This window comes from Xenopus laevis, chromosome 6L (genome assembly GCF_017654675.1).
Source record: "Xenopus laevis strain J_2021 chromosome 6L, Xenopus_laevis_v10.1, whole genome shotgun sequence".
NCBI classification, from domain to species: Eukaryota; Metazoa; Chordata; class Amphibia; order Anura; family Pipidae; genus Xenopus; species Xenopus laevis.
In genome coordinates this window covers 40,815,546-40,834,647 of record NC_054381.1, presented here as the reverse complement: position 1 = coordinate 40,834,647, position 19,102 = coordinate 40,815,546, and the positions used below count along the sequence as shown (strand labels likewise).

At 39.4% G+C, this 19,102-nt stretch overlaps 1 protein-coding gene and 1 long non-coding RNA gene across 2 annotated transcripts; one reads left to right on the top strand and one right to left on the bottom strand.

Annotated features, from left to right (window-relative positions):
• Positions 1 to 2,767: 2,767 nt before the first annotated feature.
• LOC108718861 lies at positions 2,768 to 12,026 on the bottom strand. The gene is made up of 10 exons (XR_001936093.2): positions 11,892 to 12,026; positions 10,099 to 10,141; positions 9,425 to 9,470; positions 8,492 to 8,531; positions 7,190 to 7,235; positions 6,725 to 6,739; positions 6,064 to 6,099; positions 5,222 to 5,267; positions 4,266 to 4,305; positions 2,768 to 3,175 (listed from the first exon to the last, which is right to left on the bottom strand). It is a non-coding gene; the product is annotated as an uncharacterized LOC108718861 (long non-coding RNA).
• An 83-nt stretch (positions 12,027 to 12,109) lies between these two features.
• On the top strand, positions 12,110 to 17,962 carry tomm7.L (translocase of outer mitochondrial membrane 7 homolog L homeolog). The gene is made up of 3 exons (XM_018267360.2): positions 12,110 to 12,267; positions 14,378 to 14,426; positions 17,679 to 17,962. The coding sequence occupies exons 1-3, from the start codon at positions 12,165 to 12,167 to the stop codon at positions 17,692 to 17,694; spliced, it is 168 nt and encodes a 55-aa protein (XP_018122849.1). The 5' UTR covers positions 12,110 to 12,164; the 3' UTR covers positions 17,695 to 17,962.
• The last annotated feature ends 1,140 nt before the right edge of the window (positions 17,963 to 19,102 follow it).

Genomic DNA, 19,102 nt, shown 5'->3' with positions numbered 1-19,102 from the left:
CCACTCACAACCCTGCCCTACTTTCCATTGATTGACATATATAGTAGAATTTAACCAAACATGAAGCACAGGGGACTTTGTTGCCCTTGGGAGATCATACTCACCTGTGGGTGAAAAACTGCCACCAATGGGAATTAGTTTTATACTTAGTTTTTTTTTTTTGCTTGATTGCTAGATTAAAGCATATTCATATACAGGTATAACTGGAAACCCTTCATCCAGAAAGTTGGCAAGGTCATTTTTCCAGACTCTGTTTTAGAATCAAAAATTCGTAATTTTAAAACGTTTCCTTTTTCTCTGTAAAATAAAACAGTACCTTGTACATGATCCAAACGAAGATATAATTAATATTTATTCGTGGCAAAACAATCCTATCGGGTTTATTTAATATTTAAATGATTGTAAGCAGACAAGTTATGTAGATGCAAATTATGGAAAGATCCCATATCCAGAAAAGGTCCAGAGCATTCTAGGTAACAGGCAGGGCCGGAACTAGGGGTAGGCACATGCCTAGGGCGCAAAGCTGAGGGGGCGCCAGGCACGTACCTGCTCTGTCGCCTACCCCATGTCCGGTCCTGTCTCTCCCTGGCCGATGCTGTAATTTCTGTGCGTAAATGCGCTGCTGTGCATGTCCGCACGAGCAGTTTTTGTCTCTCCCCGGCCACTGCTTGAGTTCCTGTGAGTAAATGCGCTTCTGCGCATGTCAGCCAGCCAGGTTGCCTAGGGCGCTGTGTTGGCCCGGCTCTGGTAACAGGTCTCATACCTGTATATGTAAATTGACATGTATGGAGCAGCCATTTGTTCTAAAGAGCAATCTTACCCAGTAATTGTATCTTTTTTTTCTTTCAAGTGGTGTTTCCTACAAAACTATACTTTGTATTGCCCCTAAGCAACAGAGTCTCGGTGAACTGGTGGGGATAGGCTGCTTGGGCAGGGGGTGGCATCTCCAGAGAGGCAGCAGACTCATAAGTGGGTACATGAGAAGAGGCAGAAGGACTGAGCAGACAGCATAGGTAAAGTGTGGTGGAGGCAGCAACATATGGGTAGAAAGGGGTGGTCGCTGTAAAGGGCGACAGACTGGGTAGTGGTTTCATTGATGAGAGTATGGGGAGGAGTATCAGCTGTGTAGGCAGGGTGGGGGGCACTGGGCAGGCAAAGAGGGTAGCCGACAGATGGGGGAGTGGCAGTGCTGGGTGGGCACCGTTGAAAGAGAGTGTGGTAATTGGGCTTAATATAGAACAGGAGCTGCATGGGAAGTTGAAGAGTCTTGAGAGGAGACAAATAAGTTACGAATGACGCAATCGGACGATAAAGAAATGGCCAAACTGTAGATTATATCACCATAATACACAAGAGCCGTGAATATCCAGTAAATTATATGCTTATAAACGGTGCTTAGTGAGGTCATCTGTTATAATTGGAGCTTAGTGATGTAATTTCTGTTAAATGACACTAAAACTTGTGTATTATAATAAAGTACCCCCTGTTGCAAAATATGAGGATATTCAGAATCATCTCGGAGTTCTGTATAAAAACGAGTCCTTCGGCCGATATTTTTATAGATAGCCTCAGCAGTTTCTATAGCAAATAAAGAGCTTCAATAGACACTTTAGAGCAGGGATTATAAAGCTGCCCCATAAATCAATAAAAGTAAAGCTGTATGCTACTCAGCTTCACATCTGTGGTGTGTTTATTAGCAGTGCTATGCATGGATCTACAACTGGCTCATATTTAGGATCACGTTTTCATGTATCTGTATCCTTGAGCTACACCACTGCCTTTAGAGAAATCACACTTGAACCAATTATGCATTTATAGTCACATAAGGAAGAGACCATTAGTACAAATGGTTCCAGCTGGAACCCTCTCATGTAATAAAAGGCACAGATGCAGTAACTCAAATCAACCAAGAGGAGTTTAAACAGATAGCCAGTAAATGTGACCTGCTGATTGGTTGCTTGACCCGTAGCAAACTTTGTACCGTTAATCACATAAACCCTTAGAAAATTCAGGGCAAACAGGAGCAACTGTTGCTCACCAGGAGTGCATCTTAAAGGAAAACTATACCCCCCAAACAATGTAGTTCTCTATTAAAAGATATTTAATAGATATTTAAAAGATAATATCTATTAAAACAGCTCATGTGTAAAACCCTGCTTCATGTAAATGAACCATTATCATAATAATATACTTTTTTAGTAGTATGTGCCATTGGGTAATCATAAATAGAAAATTGCCATTTTAAAAAATAAGGGCCGACCCTGAGATCGTACAATTCACTGTGCACACAAACACATACATGTAAGGTCACATGAGCCAATTAACAGACAGACAGTTAGTGGTGTAGTATTTCTGGTCAGGTGATCTCTGAGGCAGCACAGATAGAGTCACAAAATGGTGGTTCAAGGCAAGAGATGTAAAAGGGCAATATTTATGTAAATATATATTCCAGTTTGGTAAGATTCTTTAATATGTCATTCAATTTGATATAAATCTGTTGCTTAAGTATTCATTTTGGGGGTATAGTTTTCCTTTAAGAGCCCTCCTCACAGCGTCAAACCTTGCATCGCTCCCCCCACACACAATGGTATATACTTTCCTCCTTCTTAATTTAGGGTTGGTGGGTCCCACTGGGTTTTCTCCTGGTGCCCTGCCAGCCCAGTCCACGGTGAAAAGTTTCCAGCACTGAGCTTTGGCCTGAATTCATATTTTGCACATTCAATAAGCTGTGGAGTTATGTTAAAAAAAAAAAAAAAATCATACCGCACAGGGTAGTATTTGCATTTATTACTTTAGTATAAAAAATATCCCACAGCAAACACCTATTCATGTGTGTTTCATTAGTGGTGTGCAATACCAATCATTATTTACCCTTTCCGTACCAGACAACACAATTTATGGTGTGGGCATAAAAGAAGTTTGTGTCAAAGGCTCTACTTTTTCATGGTACAATGGAGATCAACTGAGCCAACATGCAATGGGTTAATTTGCACAATACATTATCAGTTCATAAATGTGAAGATGATTCTTCTATTCATTCAAAGTACAGTAAATATTTGTCCCTCTGAGATCTCGCAAAGGAAATTCAGATTGATGGAAGTTGATTGCAGCAGGCTTAGAGAATACGACCCTTTCCACCTTCCAGCTGAACTGAAGTGGTAGCCATCCAGACAAGCTAGCAGAAAGTGGAACAAAAACAGTAAGTCTGATTGAGTAAGACTCCATGATTTGGGTAAAATCTGTCAGGATCCTAAGGTAGGCTGGGTACCAGCAATTAGCTTTGCCTATGTAAGTGGCCAAACTAGTAGTGAGTTTTTTTGCTAAGTTCCATTGCTATGTATCACTGCACTGGGGGTTTCTATGGACCGTCATGCTGAGTTTCCATTATGATCTATGATAGCAAATACATTTGTTCCCAAATCTCACTCCAACTGACCCTCAGACCGGGCTCTCCAGCAGCTGTTCCAGCCCCAATAGAGTATAGAGCACCCACTGCCTTAAGAGGGCACTTTTCTCATACATATGTTATAACATCAGTGTCTCACTGAGAGCCTTGTGCTCTTGGGTTCTCTGACTGCTACACTAGAGAGACAGACTTACATGAACAGCACTTTCCCATCTAGAAAACCCACCATGCAGTCTGTACTGCCACCCTAATTAATTAGGAGTCAGTTGCACTGCATTATCCAGTCCTCTCCCTCTCCTTGCCCGACTGTAGGTCCTGTTAGCCTGTATGTCCAGGCTGCTGAATTCCTGTATAAAGACTTTTGCCTTGTTCGTGAACTCTGCTTGCATTTACCCTTGCCTGGACTTATTCTTGATTAACCTATCACCTTGCCAGGTTTTTAGTTGCAGCAGTACCTACCTTACCTGCTATGCATTTAATCTGTACCAATACGACTGTCCTGTCTACTTGACGTGTTTATCCCTTGTCATGTATGTGCTTTTCAGGAAAAAAAAACAGCCTATGCTGCCAGCTGGAGTTGCCCATTGGCTCCTTCATGTGGGGTCAAGTGTAGCTCCTTCATGTGAATTTTACTGGTAAAACTTACACTTATCAATATCTGAAAGCAATAGTTGCAAATGCTCATAAGTATGTATTTACTTCTACCACCACCTGCTGAACTAAGTAGCCTCAGGTAAATCCTTTAACGCATCATTTATAGACATGATATCTACATTCAGGAGTACACTGCTCATCACAGGCTACATCTGCTCCCTTTATACAAAGTTTGCTTTACACAGAAAGACCTTTTATTGCTCACCAGTTTCACCTCCCCGCTGCAGCTCTTCTCCAGAGTACAGCTAAAAGAAGAGCGAGAGATCAAATTCATGAAATTGTCCTGATATTTTCTATATCACTAATGTAACAGTTATTTGGTTTAAGGTCTTTATAAAATGTTTTACAATAAAAATGAACATTAGCTAAAGCAATGCTTAGTAGATGTTCTTAGTCTTGCATGAGTAACTCCAGTTATGACTTGTGTTGTTTCTTCAGTCAAGGGCTGTTCTAGAACCAGCCATTAACTTGGTGGCTGTTGTCAGTCTAGTCTGCACATTGATTAACTGTGATTTTACTTAATCCCATGCACATTTGAATTATTTTTATGCACTGCGAGATTCCAGATTCAGTGTTGACTTCTCTGTCTGTTTCTGTACCCCCAAGGTAGGAAATATTACCTGTTACTGTGCCCCCAAAACAGGGACTTCTAGAATTGGCTTGACCCTTTGCTTGCAGCCCTGTCTACTCTAATTGTTGTGCATTGAGGATTTCAGAAGAGGATTTTATAAATTAAATAACCTTGGTAGGAGTTTACAGGCTTTAAAAATGTTATTTAACCTTCAAATGTCCTTACAGTACAAAAATCCATGAATAACCTGTAAAAGATACAAAGATTTTAAGTGCAGGGAGCCAGCCAGTACTGGGGACAACTGAACTAGGAATAATGGAAGGGACTTTATTTAGAAATTATGGATGCAAGCAGGAGTCTTGGGCAGGCCTGTAACAGGTGAGTGATATTACCCACACACCATACATGGTTTGCACTGCCTCTCTTCTATCCACACTTTCTGGACAAAGTAGCCTCAGGTAAATCCTTTGATGCATCAAATATAGAAGTAAGAACTCTATTCAGGAGTACATTCCTCATCATTGGCTACTACGCGTCACTCATTTTGCAAGGTTACATCTATAGGAAGAGGCGGCAGACTGTCTTCTTACCTGCTACTCATGTCCAGCGCCACAGCTCTTCTTCACTGGAAGACTTCTGTGTAGTTTAACAGTAAATGGATTAAAATAATTACAAACTGGATTTGAAAGGTATTTTCAAATATAATGTTATGCTTCTAAAATGAGCAAACTCAAATTAAACAAAATTAATGTAAAATGGGAAGGATTTCTCAAGCTTTTTAGTAGATTAACAGTTTGTGTTTTAGTGATTTGAATGAGAGACTGGAATATGAATAGGAGAGGACATGAATAGAAAAATAAGTCCGTAAAAATAATAGCCTAAAAAAGCAATAGTATACCAGGGTCAGTGACTACATTTGAAAGCTGGAAAGAGTCGGAAGAAGGAGGAAAGTCATTCAACTATATAAAAAAAATAAATGAAGACCAATCAGAAAGTTGCTAAGAATTGGCCATTCTAATCATACCAAAAGTTAACTTAAGGGTGAACTACCTCTTTAATAAAGATTTCAGGAGTGAAATCATTCAATAATTTATGGAATAGAATGTATAAGAGTCATTTGCACCCTGATCTTAAACAAAGGTTGTGCTGCCTGGATGGAAAATCATTTCATGGAACAATAAGAGAAAAGATTAGTGACGTGGATTGTAATTGATTGGTGAGATATCAAACCAGTAGTAGAATGACAAAACCACACGTGGGACTGCATGCACAATAAGGGGGATGAAGACAATATAATGGAGAATGTCGCCTCAGGTAAATCCTTTAATACATCAAATGCAGATTTAAAGCTACATTCAGGTGTACAGTCCTCATCACAGGCTACATGCAGTTCCAGTTGCAAGGGGAAGTACACTATGGATGGAGTACTTACACATTTCATATGATCCATAACGCCATATGTAAATGCCTGCGTAGTTTAAAAAGAAAAAGAGAAATCTCAAAATATAAAAAAAGAAAACTTACAATTTTCTAATTGTAACTGGGTTCAGTTTAATCAATATTAAGACTGATAAATCTTGCAATCCAACACCAACATATATGGATTGCAAGATTTATCAGTCTTATTATTGATTAAACTGAACCCAGCTACAATTAGAAAAGGATATTAACCCAAATTATATTAGAATCCTTTCACCCTCTAATAATTTCTATTTTGCAGGATAGCCTTGGTTGTATGTATGCATTAAAGATATTTTGTCTCACCCCCCCTCACCCCCCCCCCCCCCCAACAGCACTTGCCATTCTGTTCAACTGGAAGCAGTGACAGTGATGTAAAGCATTTGGCTGCTTTGGTTCAACATTGGAGTAGACAAATGACACTGGCAGCAACAAAACATTCAATTAATCTCATATTTTCCCCTTGAAATGCATGGAGCTTCACTGCACACTTTAGCAACATTAGCTGGACTAATTAGCCTCAGGTAAATCCTTAAGCACATCAAAGTGATTCAGGAGTACAGTCCTCATCAATGGCTATGCACATTTTCTCTGTGACGAAAAACAAAAATCCAATATCTCAGACAACCGCTTACCTGTTTTTTTCAGTCCTGTGGTGTAGGGATTAACCGGAAATGACAGAAAACAACATTATTACCTTTCAGACACACTATTAAGTAAGAAGAACAATGATTTCCTGCTCAGTCAATTTGTTTTTCCATGGATTTCAGTGGAAACTGCTGTATTATCATAACTGGCTTTAAGCCACAAGTAGCCTCAGGTAAATCCTTTAATGCATCAAAGAGACACAATTATCTACGTTCAGGAGTACAGTCCTTATCACCGGCTAGTTTATAATTTTTTTTATTTATTTATTTTTTAACACATTTAGGCCTCCTGCAGATCCTAGGAAAGTATAGTTCAAACAAATGCTTGGATAATATATTCACATCAATGTTTTTTTCCTCTGTTGCGACCTGTACATTACAGCTCAGTCTCTGTATGCAGCTGGATCTGACTTTATTAGAATTTTACTACAATAGCACTGATGGCTTGCTTACCTGTTTCTCACCTCCAGTGCCACAGGTCTTGTCCATTAGCATATTTCTATATAAATAGAGAGAAGAAGAGAGCGGATTGCTTGAATTCTATATTATGCTATCTATTCTCAATATATTTTCATCAAATTTCTGACAAAGGATAATGGGGAATTTGCTTATGGGCTATCTAATATAACAGTTATATGGTTGAATGTCTTTATAAAACGTTTACCAATAAAAACAAACATTAGCCAGACAAACTAGCAGAAAGTAGCGCAAAAACACAGTTATTCTGATTGAGCAAGACTCCACAATTTGGGTAAAATCTTCCAGGATCCTAACATAGGGTGGGTACTAGAAATTAGATTTTCCTATGTAAGTGGCCAAATTAGTAGTGAGTTTTTAAAGTTCCATTGCCATATAACACTGCAGCGTGGGTTTCTATGGACCATCAAGCTGGGTTTCCATTATGATCTATGATAGCAAATACATTTCACTCCAACCCTCACACTAGGCTCTCCAGCCCCAATCGAGTATAGAGCAACAGTTTGGGAACCACTGCCTTAGAGGGCACTTTTCTCATATATATGTTATAACATCAGTGTCTCACTGAGAGCCTTGTGCTCTTGGGTTCTCTGACTGCTACACTAGAGAGACAGACTTACATGAACAGCGCTTTCCCATTTAGAAAACCCACCATGCAGTCTGTACAAATTAATTAGGAGTCGGTTGCACTGCATTGTCCAGTCCCTCTCCTTGCCCAACCTGCCCTGATAGCCTGTATGTCCAGGCTGCTGAATTTCTGTATAAAGACTTTTGCCTTGTTCTTAAACTATGCTTGCATTAACCCTTGCCTGGACTTATTCTTGATTAACCTATCATCACCTTGCCAGGTTTTCAGTTGCAGCAGTACCTACCTTACCTGCTATGCATTTAATCTGTACCAATATCGACTGTCCTGTCTACTTGACGTGTTTATCCTTTGTCATGTATTTGCTTTTCAGGAAAAAAAACAAAAACAGCCTATGCTGCCAGCTGGAGTTGCCCATTGGCTCCTTCATGTGGGGTCAAGTGTAGCTCCTTCATGTGAATTTTACTGGTAAAACTTACACTTATCAATATCTGAAAGCAATGGTTGCAAATGCTCATAAGTATGTATTTACTTCTACCACCACCTGCTGAACAAAGTAGCCTCAGGTAAATCCTTTAACGCATCATTTATAGACATGATATCTACATTCAGGAGTACACTGCTCATCACAGGCTACATCTGCTCCCTTTATACAAAGTTTGCTTTACACAGAAAGACCTTTTATTGCTCACCAGTGTCGCCTTCTCACTGCAGCTCTTATCCAGTGTACAGCTAAAAAGAAGAGTAAGATCAAATTCATGAAATTGTCCTGATATTTTCTATATCACTAGTATAACAGTTGTTTGGTTTAAGGTCTTTATAAAAAGTTTGCCAATAAAATCGAACATTAGTTAACGCAATGCTTAGTCTTATATGAGTAACACCAGTAATGCCTTGTGTTGTTTCTTCAGTCAAGGGCTGTTCTAGAACCAGCCATTTGGTGGCTGGTGTCAGTCTAGTCTGCACATTGATTGTTAAACTGTGATTTTACTTATCCCATGAACATTTTAATTATTTTTATGCACTGCCATATTCCAGATTCAGTGTTGACTTCCCTCTCTGTTTCTGTATTCCCCCAAGGTAGGAAATATTACCTGTTCCTGTGCCCCCAAAACAGGGATTTCTAGAATTGGCTTGACCCTTTGCTTGCAGCCCTGTCTACTCTACTTGGCTGTGCATTGAGGATTTCAGAAGAGGATTTTATAAAATTATAACCTTGGTAGGAGTTGACAGGCTTTAAAATGTTATTTAACCTTCAAATGGCCTTACAGTACAAAAATCCATGAATAACCTGTAAAAGATACAAAGATTTTAAGTGCAGGGGGCCAGCCAGTGCTGGGGACAACTGAACGGGGAATAATGGAAGGGACTTTATTTCGAGATTATGGATGCAAGCAGGAGTCTTGGGGCTGGCCTGTAACATTACCCACACACTAAGCATGGTTTGCACTGCCTCTCATCTATCCACACTTTCTGGACAAAGTAGCCTCAGGTAAATCCTTTTGATGCATCAAATATAGAAGTAAGAACTCTATTCAGGAGTACATTCCTCATCATTGGCTACTATGCGTCACTCATTTTGCAAGGTTACATCTATAGGAAGAGGTGGCAGAATGTCTTCTTACCTGCTACTCATGTCCAGCGCCACAGCTCTTCTTCACTGGAAGACTTCTGTGTAGTTTAACAGTAAATGGATTAAAATAATTACACACTGGATTTGAAAGGTAATTGTTTCATATATAATGCTATTCTTTTAAAATAAGCAAAGTCAAATTAAATAAACAAGCAAAATTAATGTAAAATGGGAAGTATTTTTTTAAAAGAAGGAAAGCTACAGAGGCATTTTATTCCTAATAGATTAGCTGCAATAGCGCAAGCTAGTATTTATTCTGTAGAATGCTTTACCATACCCGAGTAAAAAGCTCTAGAAGAATTTTTTTCTATACAAAGTTAAAAATATAAATCTGCATCTCCATCCATACTGAGGATATTAAAGATAAATCATGCTTTCTGATGCCTCTCACCCCCAACAGCAGCACTTGCCATTCTTTTGAACTGGAAGCAGTGACAAATGACACTGGCATTAACAAAACACTCAATTAATATACTATTTTCCCCTTAAAACGTATGGAACTGCACATCCTTCATTTAGACACTTTAGCAACATTTTTTGGACTAACTAGTCTCAGGTAAATCCTTAAGCACATCAAAGTGATTCAGGAGTACAGTCCTCATCAATGGCTATGTACATTTTCTCTGTGAGGAAAGACAAAAATCCAAGATATCAGACAACACTTACTTGTTTTTTGAGTCCTGTAGTGCAGGAATTAACCAGAAATTAGCTAAATTAACAGAAAATAAGATTATTAACTTTCAGTCACACTATTAAGGAAGAAGCTGGTTTCTTGCTCAGACAATTTGTTTTTCCATGAATTTCTGTGGAAACTGCTGTATTATCATAACTGACTTTAGCCACAAGTAGCCTCAGGTAAATCCTTTAATGCATCAAAGAGACACAATTATCTACATTCAGGAGTACAGTCCTTATCACCGGCTACTTTATAATCTCTTTTTCCACATTTAGGCCTCCTGATAACCTGCAGATCTTAGGAAAGTATAGCTCAAACAAATGCTTGGATAATAATTCACATCCATGATTTTTCTGTTGCGACCTGTACATTACAGCTCAGTCTCTGTATGCAGCTGGATCTGACTTTATTAGAATTTAATTACAATAGCACTGATTGCTTGCTAACCTGTTTCTCACCTCCAGCGCGACAGGTCTTGCACATTAGAATGTTTCTATTAGGGCTCTTACTCACGAGTGGTTGTAGCTGCGCTCCCCTGCGTTCCATTTTTCTGCGTTCAGCCGCAGGGGAGCGCAGGAATAGACGCATTACATTTTTTCCAATGGGGCTGTACTCACACAGGCGCGTGTAGGCGCCGAACGCAGGTTGAGACGCAACATGCTGCATTTTTACTGCTTTCGGTGCCTACACGCACCTGTGTGAGTACAGCCCCATTGGAAAAAATGTAATGCGTCTATTCCCACGCTCCCCTGCGGCTGAACGCAGAAAAACGGAACGCAGGGGAGCGCAGCTACAACCGCTCGTGAGTAAGAGCCTTTAGGGATGAGCTAAATCCAGGATTCGGTTCAGAATACAGACTTTTTCAGCAGGATTCGGCCGAATCCTTCTGCCTGACCGAACCCTAATTTGCATATGCATAATAGCGGCAGGGAGTGATATTGCGCGACTTTTTGCCCCAAACAAGGAAGTAAAAATGTTTTCCACCTCTAATTTGCTGCGATCTCACCAAAAATAAACAGAAAACACTTTGAATTGATGCAGAAGCACTGAAGTGAGTGTGCCTTTGTTTCTATTTTTGTGAATATCCATATAATACACAAAGGCCATGAATAACTTGTAAATTAGTATAAATGGTGAGTTCTGATGTCATCAGTTATAAACAGTGAGTTCTGATGTCATTTCTGTCACATGACTCACTGAAACGTGTGTATTAGAATAAATAAAGTACCCCCAGTTGTAAAATATGAGGATATTAGAAGTTCGGCCTCGTGCTTTTATATGGTCATGAAACGCCTCTGTAACTTATAATATCCTTATATTTCACAAGAGGGGGTACTTTATTCACTATATATTATACACAAACATTATACAGATATATTGTACAGAATACTGCTCTCCACATCATACTGAGTGTTCATTAAAGATGAAGAGCAGATCCCTTTCAGAGCAGCGAGGCCCATTCCATAGGGAAGTCGTGTGGAAGTCACTGACACGTGGTGCAGGGTCGCAGTACCATCGGATATATATATATATATAGAGATAGATATAGTCTAAACAGTGACTGAGTGCAGTTTAACATACAGCCCCTCATACACTATACATACAGTATTAATACACTATCCATACACTATAAGCCCCTCACACAGTCCAGCCACCGCCCCATGTGCACGGCCGAGCCCGCCAAGTCAAACAGCCGGTGTAGAAGTGAAATCTCTATGGCTATAAGGCATTGCGGAGCTGCTACTGCTTTCCACATTCATATTTACCTGACAAGTCTACTTACACGCAATACTATAATCGAGATCCTGCCCGACCTCTTCTCAGCCGCACACTTTCGACTTCGGTACTCAAACTTTTTTCAACACCACGTGACACATTTTAGCCTGCAGTACTGGGGTAAGAGCGCCACCTGCTGATTACTATGTGTATTCTGACCCATACAGTACTTTCAATAATCAGCAGGTGGCGCTCTAACCCCAGTACGATAGGTGAGGGGAACCCGGAAATAGCAGATCTTATCAGCTTCCTTCCGCTTGCAGCTGTTCTCCTTGCAGCCATGCCCGAACTCAGCAAAGAATCCAAGCAGCGCCTGCAGAAAGTCTTTAAATGCGGACAGTTCACCATCCGCTGGGGCTTTATCCCAATGGTCCTGTATTTAGGTTAGTATCGTGTCGCCGTGCAGTCACGTGTGGAACAGCCTCAGCAATGGCTGACAGTGGCGCTGCGCTCAGTGTCCTTGTGCTGGAGGACACTCACTACTGTTTAACCTCTTCTTCGTTATTGTTTATTTTATAGGTATTTAACTGAACCATTGATTTGTTACTTTATTAATAACAATCAACACGTTTTATTCAGTGGAGTAACTAGATATTACTGAGCCCCACAGCAATTTCATTTTAGGGCCCCCAACATATCCAGAGGTTGTTCTGTTTTATCAATATGTTGAGATTGCTCTTTATTTGGGCCTCCTGGGACCCCCCTATACCTCCTGGGCCTGCTTCCTCCGTAGTTACGTCCCTTGTTTTATTAGTAACAGTCATTAGTTATCAATATGTATTAATTCAATATATAAGTATTTACTGGCCGGCACCTCTCACCCTCCTGTCGGCACAGAAACAGATTTTTACTATAGAAATGTTAGAAAGGAGACAGGTAAAGTATAAGCAGCACATCAGCGTGATGGGTTTTACAACAGAAAGCCATTGCCCTTGAATTTCTATAATGTCACGGAGTAGGAATTTTACCTTCTAAATCATTGGACTTCTAAATCTAACTCTTGCACTGATTATAATTGCACTTACATTGCTTTGGGTTTAATTTAGATGTCTACAATCGGCACAATCATATCTTAATTTATGGTTCAAAAAAATATTGTGTAAATTGAGTCCAGCATCCTGATATTGATCTGCGTCTAAGCCAGGGGTGCCCGAACTTTTTGTAACGAGGGCCAGATTTGGTGAGGTGAAAATGTGTGGGGGCCGACCATTCAGCCTGACATTCTTTGAACCATTAACATTAAATTACAGCAATCGAGTAATCGTAGCATTAATATTTGGGCACATTAGTGAAATGATCTGCCACTTGGTCTATACTGCTGCCTGTGTGCTGAAGGTGTTAGCAATAGACACATACTGGAACGTAGTGATGCCATACTTCTTTAGTTCACTGTACTGGCACGTCAGTACGTCTATTGACACCTTCAGCCCTAAAGAAGTATGCGAAAACAGTGCGTCTCTACGTTCCAGTACGTGTCTATTGCTAACATCTTCAGCACACAGGCAGCAGTATAGACCAAGTGGCAGATCATTTCACTAATGTGCCTTAATATTACTGCTATGGGATTCCTGATTGCACTGTGCTGGGGGGCCTCGTTATTATTAATTGCATGATGGAGGCTGAGGGCCGGTGTACATTTGAAAAAGGGCCGCAATTGGGCCGCACTTTGGACATGCCTGGTTTACCAGAGAGCCACTTTCAGATGTAAAAAGTGTTGGGGAGCAACACAAGCATGGAAATTGTTACTGGGTGGAGCAAAATAAATGCTGTGATTGACTATTTGGTAGCCCCTAATTGGGCTGGCAGACTACAGGAAACTCTGTATGGCGGTAAACCTACCACAACTTGCCTTCCAGTCAGGAAAATAATCTCCTGCTTTGAGGCCACTGGGAGCAACATCCAATCGGTTGGTGAGCATCATGTTGCTCACAAGGTACTGGTTAGGGATCTTTGTGCTAGAGAAACTATTCCACTGAGAATTACCATTAAAAAGGGGTAGAGTAGCAATACGTATACAGAGAATGATAAGGGACACAGGACAGAAGAACAAGGCCAAAAAGAATAGAGCAATTTAGTTCTGAGAATACCACATGTTTTGGCTATTATTTTACACATCCAGTCACTCCAGCCTTTATAGATTACATATTTGGCTAACTAACTATATCAGAAATATTTTTTATTTTGCACAGCCTATCTATTAACCCAGTTTTTTATTGTATACTGAACTATTCCTTTAATACCTGCCAAATGACATGGGAAACAATACGGTTATTAATGTTTGGCTGAATGTGTAACACTTTCATTGGAATTGAATGCAATACAGTTTTTAAGATACAGACATCAGAGCTTTCTATTTTAGAGATAGGTGAACTAAAGACATTTTGAAACAAAAAAGCATCTGCGCAGTTTCCTCTCCCATTTGCCAAACTCCCAAATGGGTCTCCTGTTTCTGCCTTTTAATATTTTCTCAAATGTATCTAACTTGCATTTCAGGATTTAAAAGAGGAGCAGATCCAGGAATGCCAGAGCCCACCATACTAAGGTAAGAATCCAAACCAGTCAAAGAATCTCGGGTGTCGTTTTTTCTTTAGTTGGCGGATTGTAGGATGCAATATGTATGGTTTCCTCTTTCAAGCTGTACTATTGCTTGAACAATTGTTTATAACGGCATACCAGTTATTAATATATGCTAGCAGAGAAAAGCCAATCCGCTGCCCTCAGCACCTTGTATGTATGTACTAGCAGGCATGGCCTCCACTTGTCAGTCAGTCTTAGTGGATTTTGCCATGAAAATGAATACTTTACGTACACTTTATTTTCAAAAGATTCTGAAAATCCAAAATATACATTCAGTTAGTTTCCCATTTCTCATCAGTAGTTTGCCAGTGTGCCCTTTGACTTCTTTTTGTTCTTCTTAGAATCTGGTAACATGTTTAATTTTAACATCGCTTAAGTCCAATTTCAGCTTGCAGGGCAGAGTGTGACCCAATTTTAAACCAACTGGAACTTTTTTAGTTTCATTTGAAATGTTTTTTTTTTGAGAGAACCGTTTCTGCTTTCACATATCCTATGCAGCCTGTCACATAATTCTGGTAATTAAGGCCAGGGCCAGACAATGGCAGATTTCTGCCTGTGTTTCTCCGCAGGCTGAGAATCCACTGCCCCACTGCTCTTCCACTACAGATGCGGCAAATTTTGGGCCTGAAACGCAACATTTTACATTTTGCGCCAAAATCTGGCCGCAGTTGAAAAGACATGGAGAGCAGCAGGGTAGCGGATTCTCCGCCTGCTGAGAATCCACATTGCTATACATCATCTAGTCTAGCCTTATGCCTGCTTTAGAGGGACTAGGACAATGAATGTTTGCACTAAAAGGTCATCACTAGTATGACGTAGACCGCTTTGGTGCTACTTTTATTGGATGTGGCGACAGGCAGGAAGGGCATGTAAAGAGCCTGTGGTTTTCCAGGAGATTGCCATGGCAGTCAAATTAGCATACAAAATGTTAAAATACTTCTTCCTTCAGTGCCTTCTACAATGGAGTAGCATCTTCTCCCCTACCTCTTTCTGTTGGGGTTCCTCAAGGCTCTGTCCTGGTCCCCTTATTGTTCTCCCTCTATACTTCCTCCCTTGGTAAACAAATCAACTCGTATGGTTTCCACTACCACCTCTATGCTGGCGATACTCCGATATATCTCTCCTCTCCTAATTTCTATCTCTACTTGGATGTCACAACACTACCTTAAATTAAACCTCTCTAAAGCGGAAATGGTTCAGTTTCTTCCAACTAACATCCGTAATATCCCGGAAGTATCTATCGTAGTTATCCTAGATTCTGCCCTGTCCTTCACTCCTCATATCCAGTCACTTATTAAATCGTCACTTCTACCCTAAGGAACATATCCAATATATGATCATTTATCACCCAATATGCAGACAAAATTCTTATTCACTCTCTCGTCATATCACTTTTAGACGACTGTGAACTCTCTTTTAATTGACTGTCCAGTCTATAATGAACACTGCGGCCAGGCTTATACACCTCAGCAACCGCTCCTCCTCTTCCATGCCACTTTGCCAATCCCTACAATGGCTTCCGCTACCTTTCAAAATAAAATTAAAATGAATGACCCTGACATTCAAAGCACTTCATAATTCTGCCCCAACCTACATCTCTGAAATCATATCTATATACTCACCCAAACACTTGCTACGCTCCTCTGCTGACCTGCTACTCAACTCTTCTTTGATTACCTCCTCACATGGTCACATTAAAGACTTTGCAAGGTCTGCACCCCTCCTCTGGAATTCTCTCCCACGGTCTGTCCGACTTTCTCCCAACCTTTCAGCTATCCGATCTATTGAATCACACTTATTTAAAGAAGCTTACACTCACTCTGCTAAATGCAATACCACATACTGTACTACATCTCTCACCCACTTATTTCTTATCTTGCCCACTCCCACACCTTATGTCTTATTCCCTTTAGATTGTAAACTCTTTTGCACAGGGCCTTCCTCACCTTTTGTACCAGTATTGGTTGTGATGTATGTAACTCTATATGTTCTATGTATGTAATTCATGTGAATTAGTTGTAGAAACACATATATGTCTATATGGTACCTCCATAAAACTAGGGAAAGCAAAGTAGTTATAGTGCGCCTGACTGAAAAGCAGAGAGTAGTGACCACAGCATCTTAAAGTGCAACGGGAGCACATTTTAAAGGGTTTAAGATTTTGCAGACCAAGGAAACCTCTCTAAAGAACTTTCCGCAAATAAACAAGAAGTAATGCATCAAGGGATTCCCTCATATGTCACTATGCAAAAAAAAAAGTGGAAGGGAACTCTGTGGAACACAATGAACTTTTCCACAGCATTGTTGCATTTATTATTTAAAAATAACCTTTCTGTAAACTGCATGAGTCATGCAATCGCTTTATGCAAAAGAGCAGGCTTTGGAAGCACCTCTGAGGGAAGCTTTAGTTTAATGTCACACTAGCCCTTTCTCCACAGGTTGTATTAAGTATGTGATTTGACCATAACCCGCCCCAAGTGGATGCCACTCATATGCATTTTGTACGTTTTTGGGATATATCGTCAAGAATACTTGGCACCTGCGGTTTTCTGGATAAAGGAGTTTTCCCGTTCTGTGAAGCAGAATGCCTTTAAGGAGATCTATATCATAACTGAAAATCCCCCCAATCTTGTAAGCAATAATGAATACCAGTATGGGATCCATTATCCAGAAAGCTCCGAATTATGGCATGGCGGTCTCCCATAGAATCCATTATAATAAAATAATCCAAATTTTTTAAAAATTATTTCCTTTTTCTCTGTAGTATTAAAACAGTACCTTGTGCTTGATCTAAGCTAAGATATAATTAATCCTTATTGGAAGCAAAACCAGCCAATTAGGTTTATTTAATGTTTTCTAGTAGATTTATGGTATGAAGATCCAAATTACAGAAAGATACGTTATTTGGAAAACTCCAGACCCCTAGCATGCTGGATAACAGGTCCCATACCTGTACTATATAGTGCTGATTTCACTCTGGGCTATTTAACATCAAGTACAAAATACGATATTATTTATATAGAGAAATAGCAAATGGTTTAAAAATTAAGAATTATGTATTTGATGTTATGGAAAAATAGCACTGTGGAATAGCTGGTTTCTTAATAATGAATCCTATACCTGTACCACTGCCTCTGATATAAGTGTTTATGGAGTAATTATGTAAAATTAATACACTGTTAATTTGTTTTGTTGTTTTTTTTTTTTTTCAATTTAGTTTACTTTGGGGATGAGGAACTTCCATACGAGAAAAGAAACGTTTCCAAAATCCTCAGCGGTCACGGCTTTAAAGAGGATGTGGCGTATATTATAAATAGGACTTCTTGAGATGTGCTGTGATAAGGCAAAGTGAAGCTAATTTTGCTAAATACTTTTCCATTTAGCAATGCATTGTGAAAGCGTCTTGAGGTGCATTCAGTTCATACGGTCCAAATTAATGTAACTACATCTTGAAAAGAGAAATTCCTTTTTTTGTTTTAAATAAAAATATTTAAAATCTCATTGTGTTATTTTAATATTCACACCGTATCTTTGATGGTAAAAAAATGAATTGTAGAATTGTTCTGCTTTAAAATTGCCAAGCACCCCCAGGTCATTTAACATCAGGGATTTCTATAACTTCATCCCATTAAGTGCAGAATTTTAAGTTCCAGGTGCAAAGCCACTCGTATTGCCATTTTGACCAGAGACCCCCCCCCCTTCCCCGCAAAGTTGAATTGAATAAATTGTCCTGCGTGGTTTTGTGTCATTGGCATACACAGATTGTTTACAATGCCATAAGTCATTAATGAATAGCATTAATTAAGTTTAGCCACAATTTTATATTCATTATTTTTACTTGACAATAAGATTTTTAATATACAAGGTACTTATTGGTACACAAAGTATAACGTGGATAAAGAATGCCAAAGTAGATATAGCAAGTATTTTGTCAAATATGAAATAGCAGATATAAAATTGTAACACCTTGTGCGTGGTCATCTGCCCGACATCTAAACACAGTTGTATTAAAGAGATGTGTTTTCACTTTAAAAGGAAAGGGGTAGAAAATCAGGATAGGTGATTGTTTCAGGCTGAGGGGTGAAGAAGTTCTAATGGTTTGAGGTTTACAGATAAATTCAGTTCTATGGATAATTGACAGGGCTACCATAGGTCATACCTATGCAAAGATTGCCAAGGAAAGTGGCTGAATTTAAAAAAGTACATGAAATATAACATATAAAACCATTGTAAAAAATTTAAATTGTATGTAGAATTGTATAAGTGCACCCATTGTTACAAAACCCTGTGACACCCTACATTAAAGGAAAAGTCGAGATCAACCCCAAAATAAAATGTGCTTACTTAAAGAAAATAATTCTAAGCAACTTTCCAACATACATTTATTACACTTCGGTGCTTTTGAAGTTATTTGTAAAAATGATTGCTATTGAAAGCAGTATTTACTTAACTTTGTTGTTGCTTTTTAAACAATTTTGCAAAAGACAGGTCTGTTAGTCAGCTGCCATGTCTTACAGTGTATCAACAGTCTGAGCCATCAGCAGAATTGAACTGCTTTCAATAGCAATACATATACAGGCAGTCCCCGGGTTACGTACAAGATCAGGTCTGTAGGTCTTTTCTTAAGTTGAGTTTGTATGC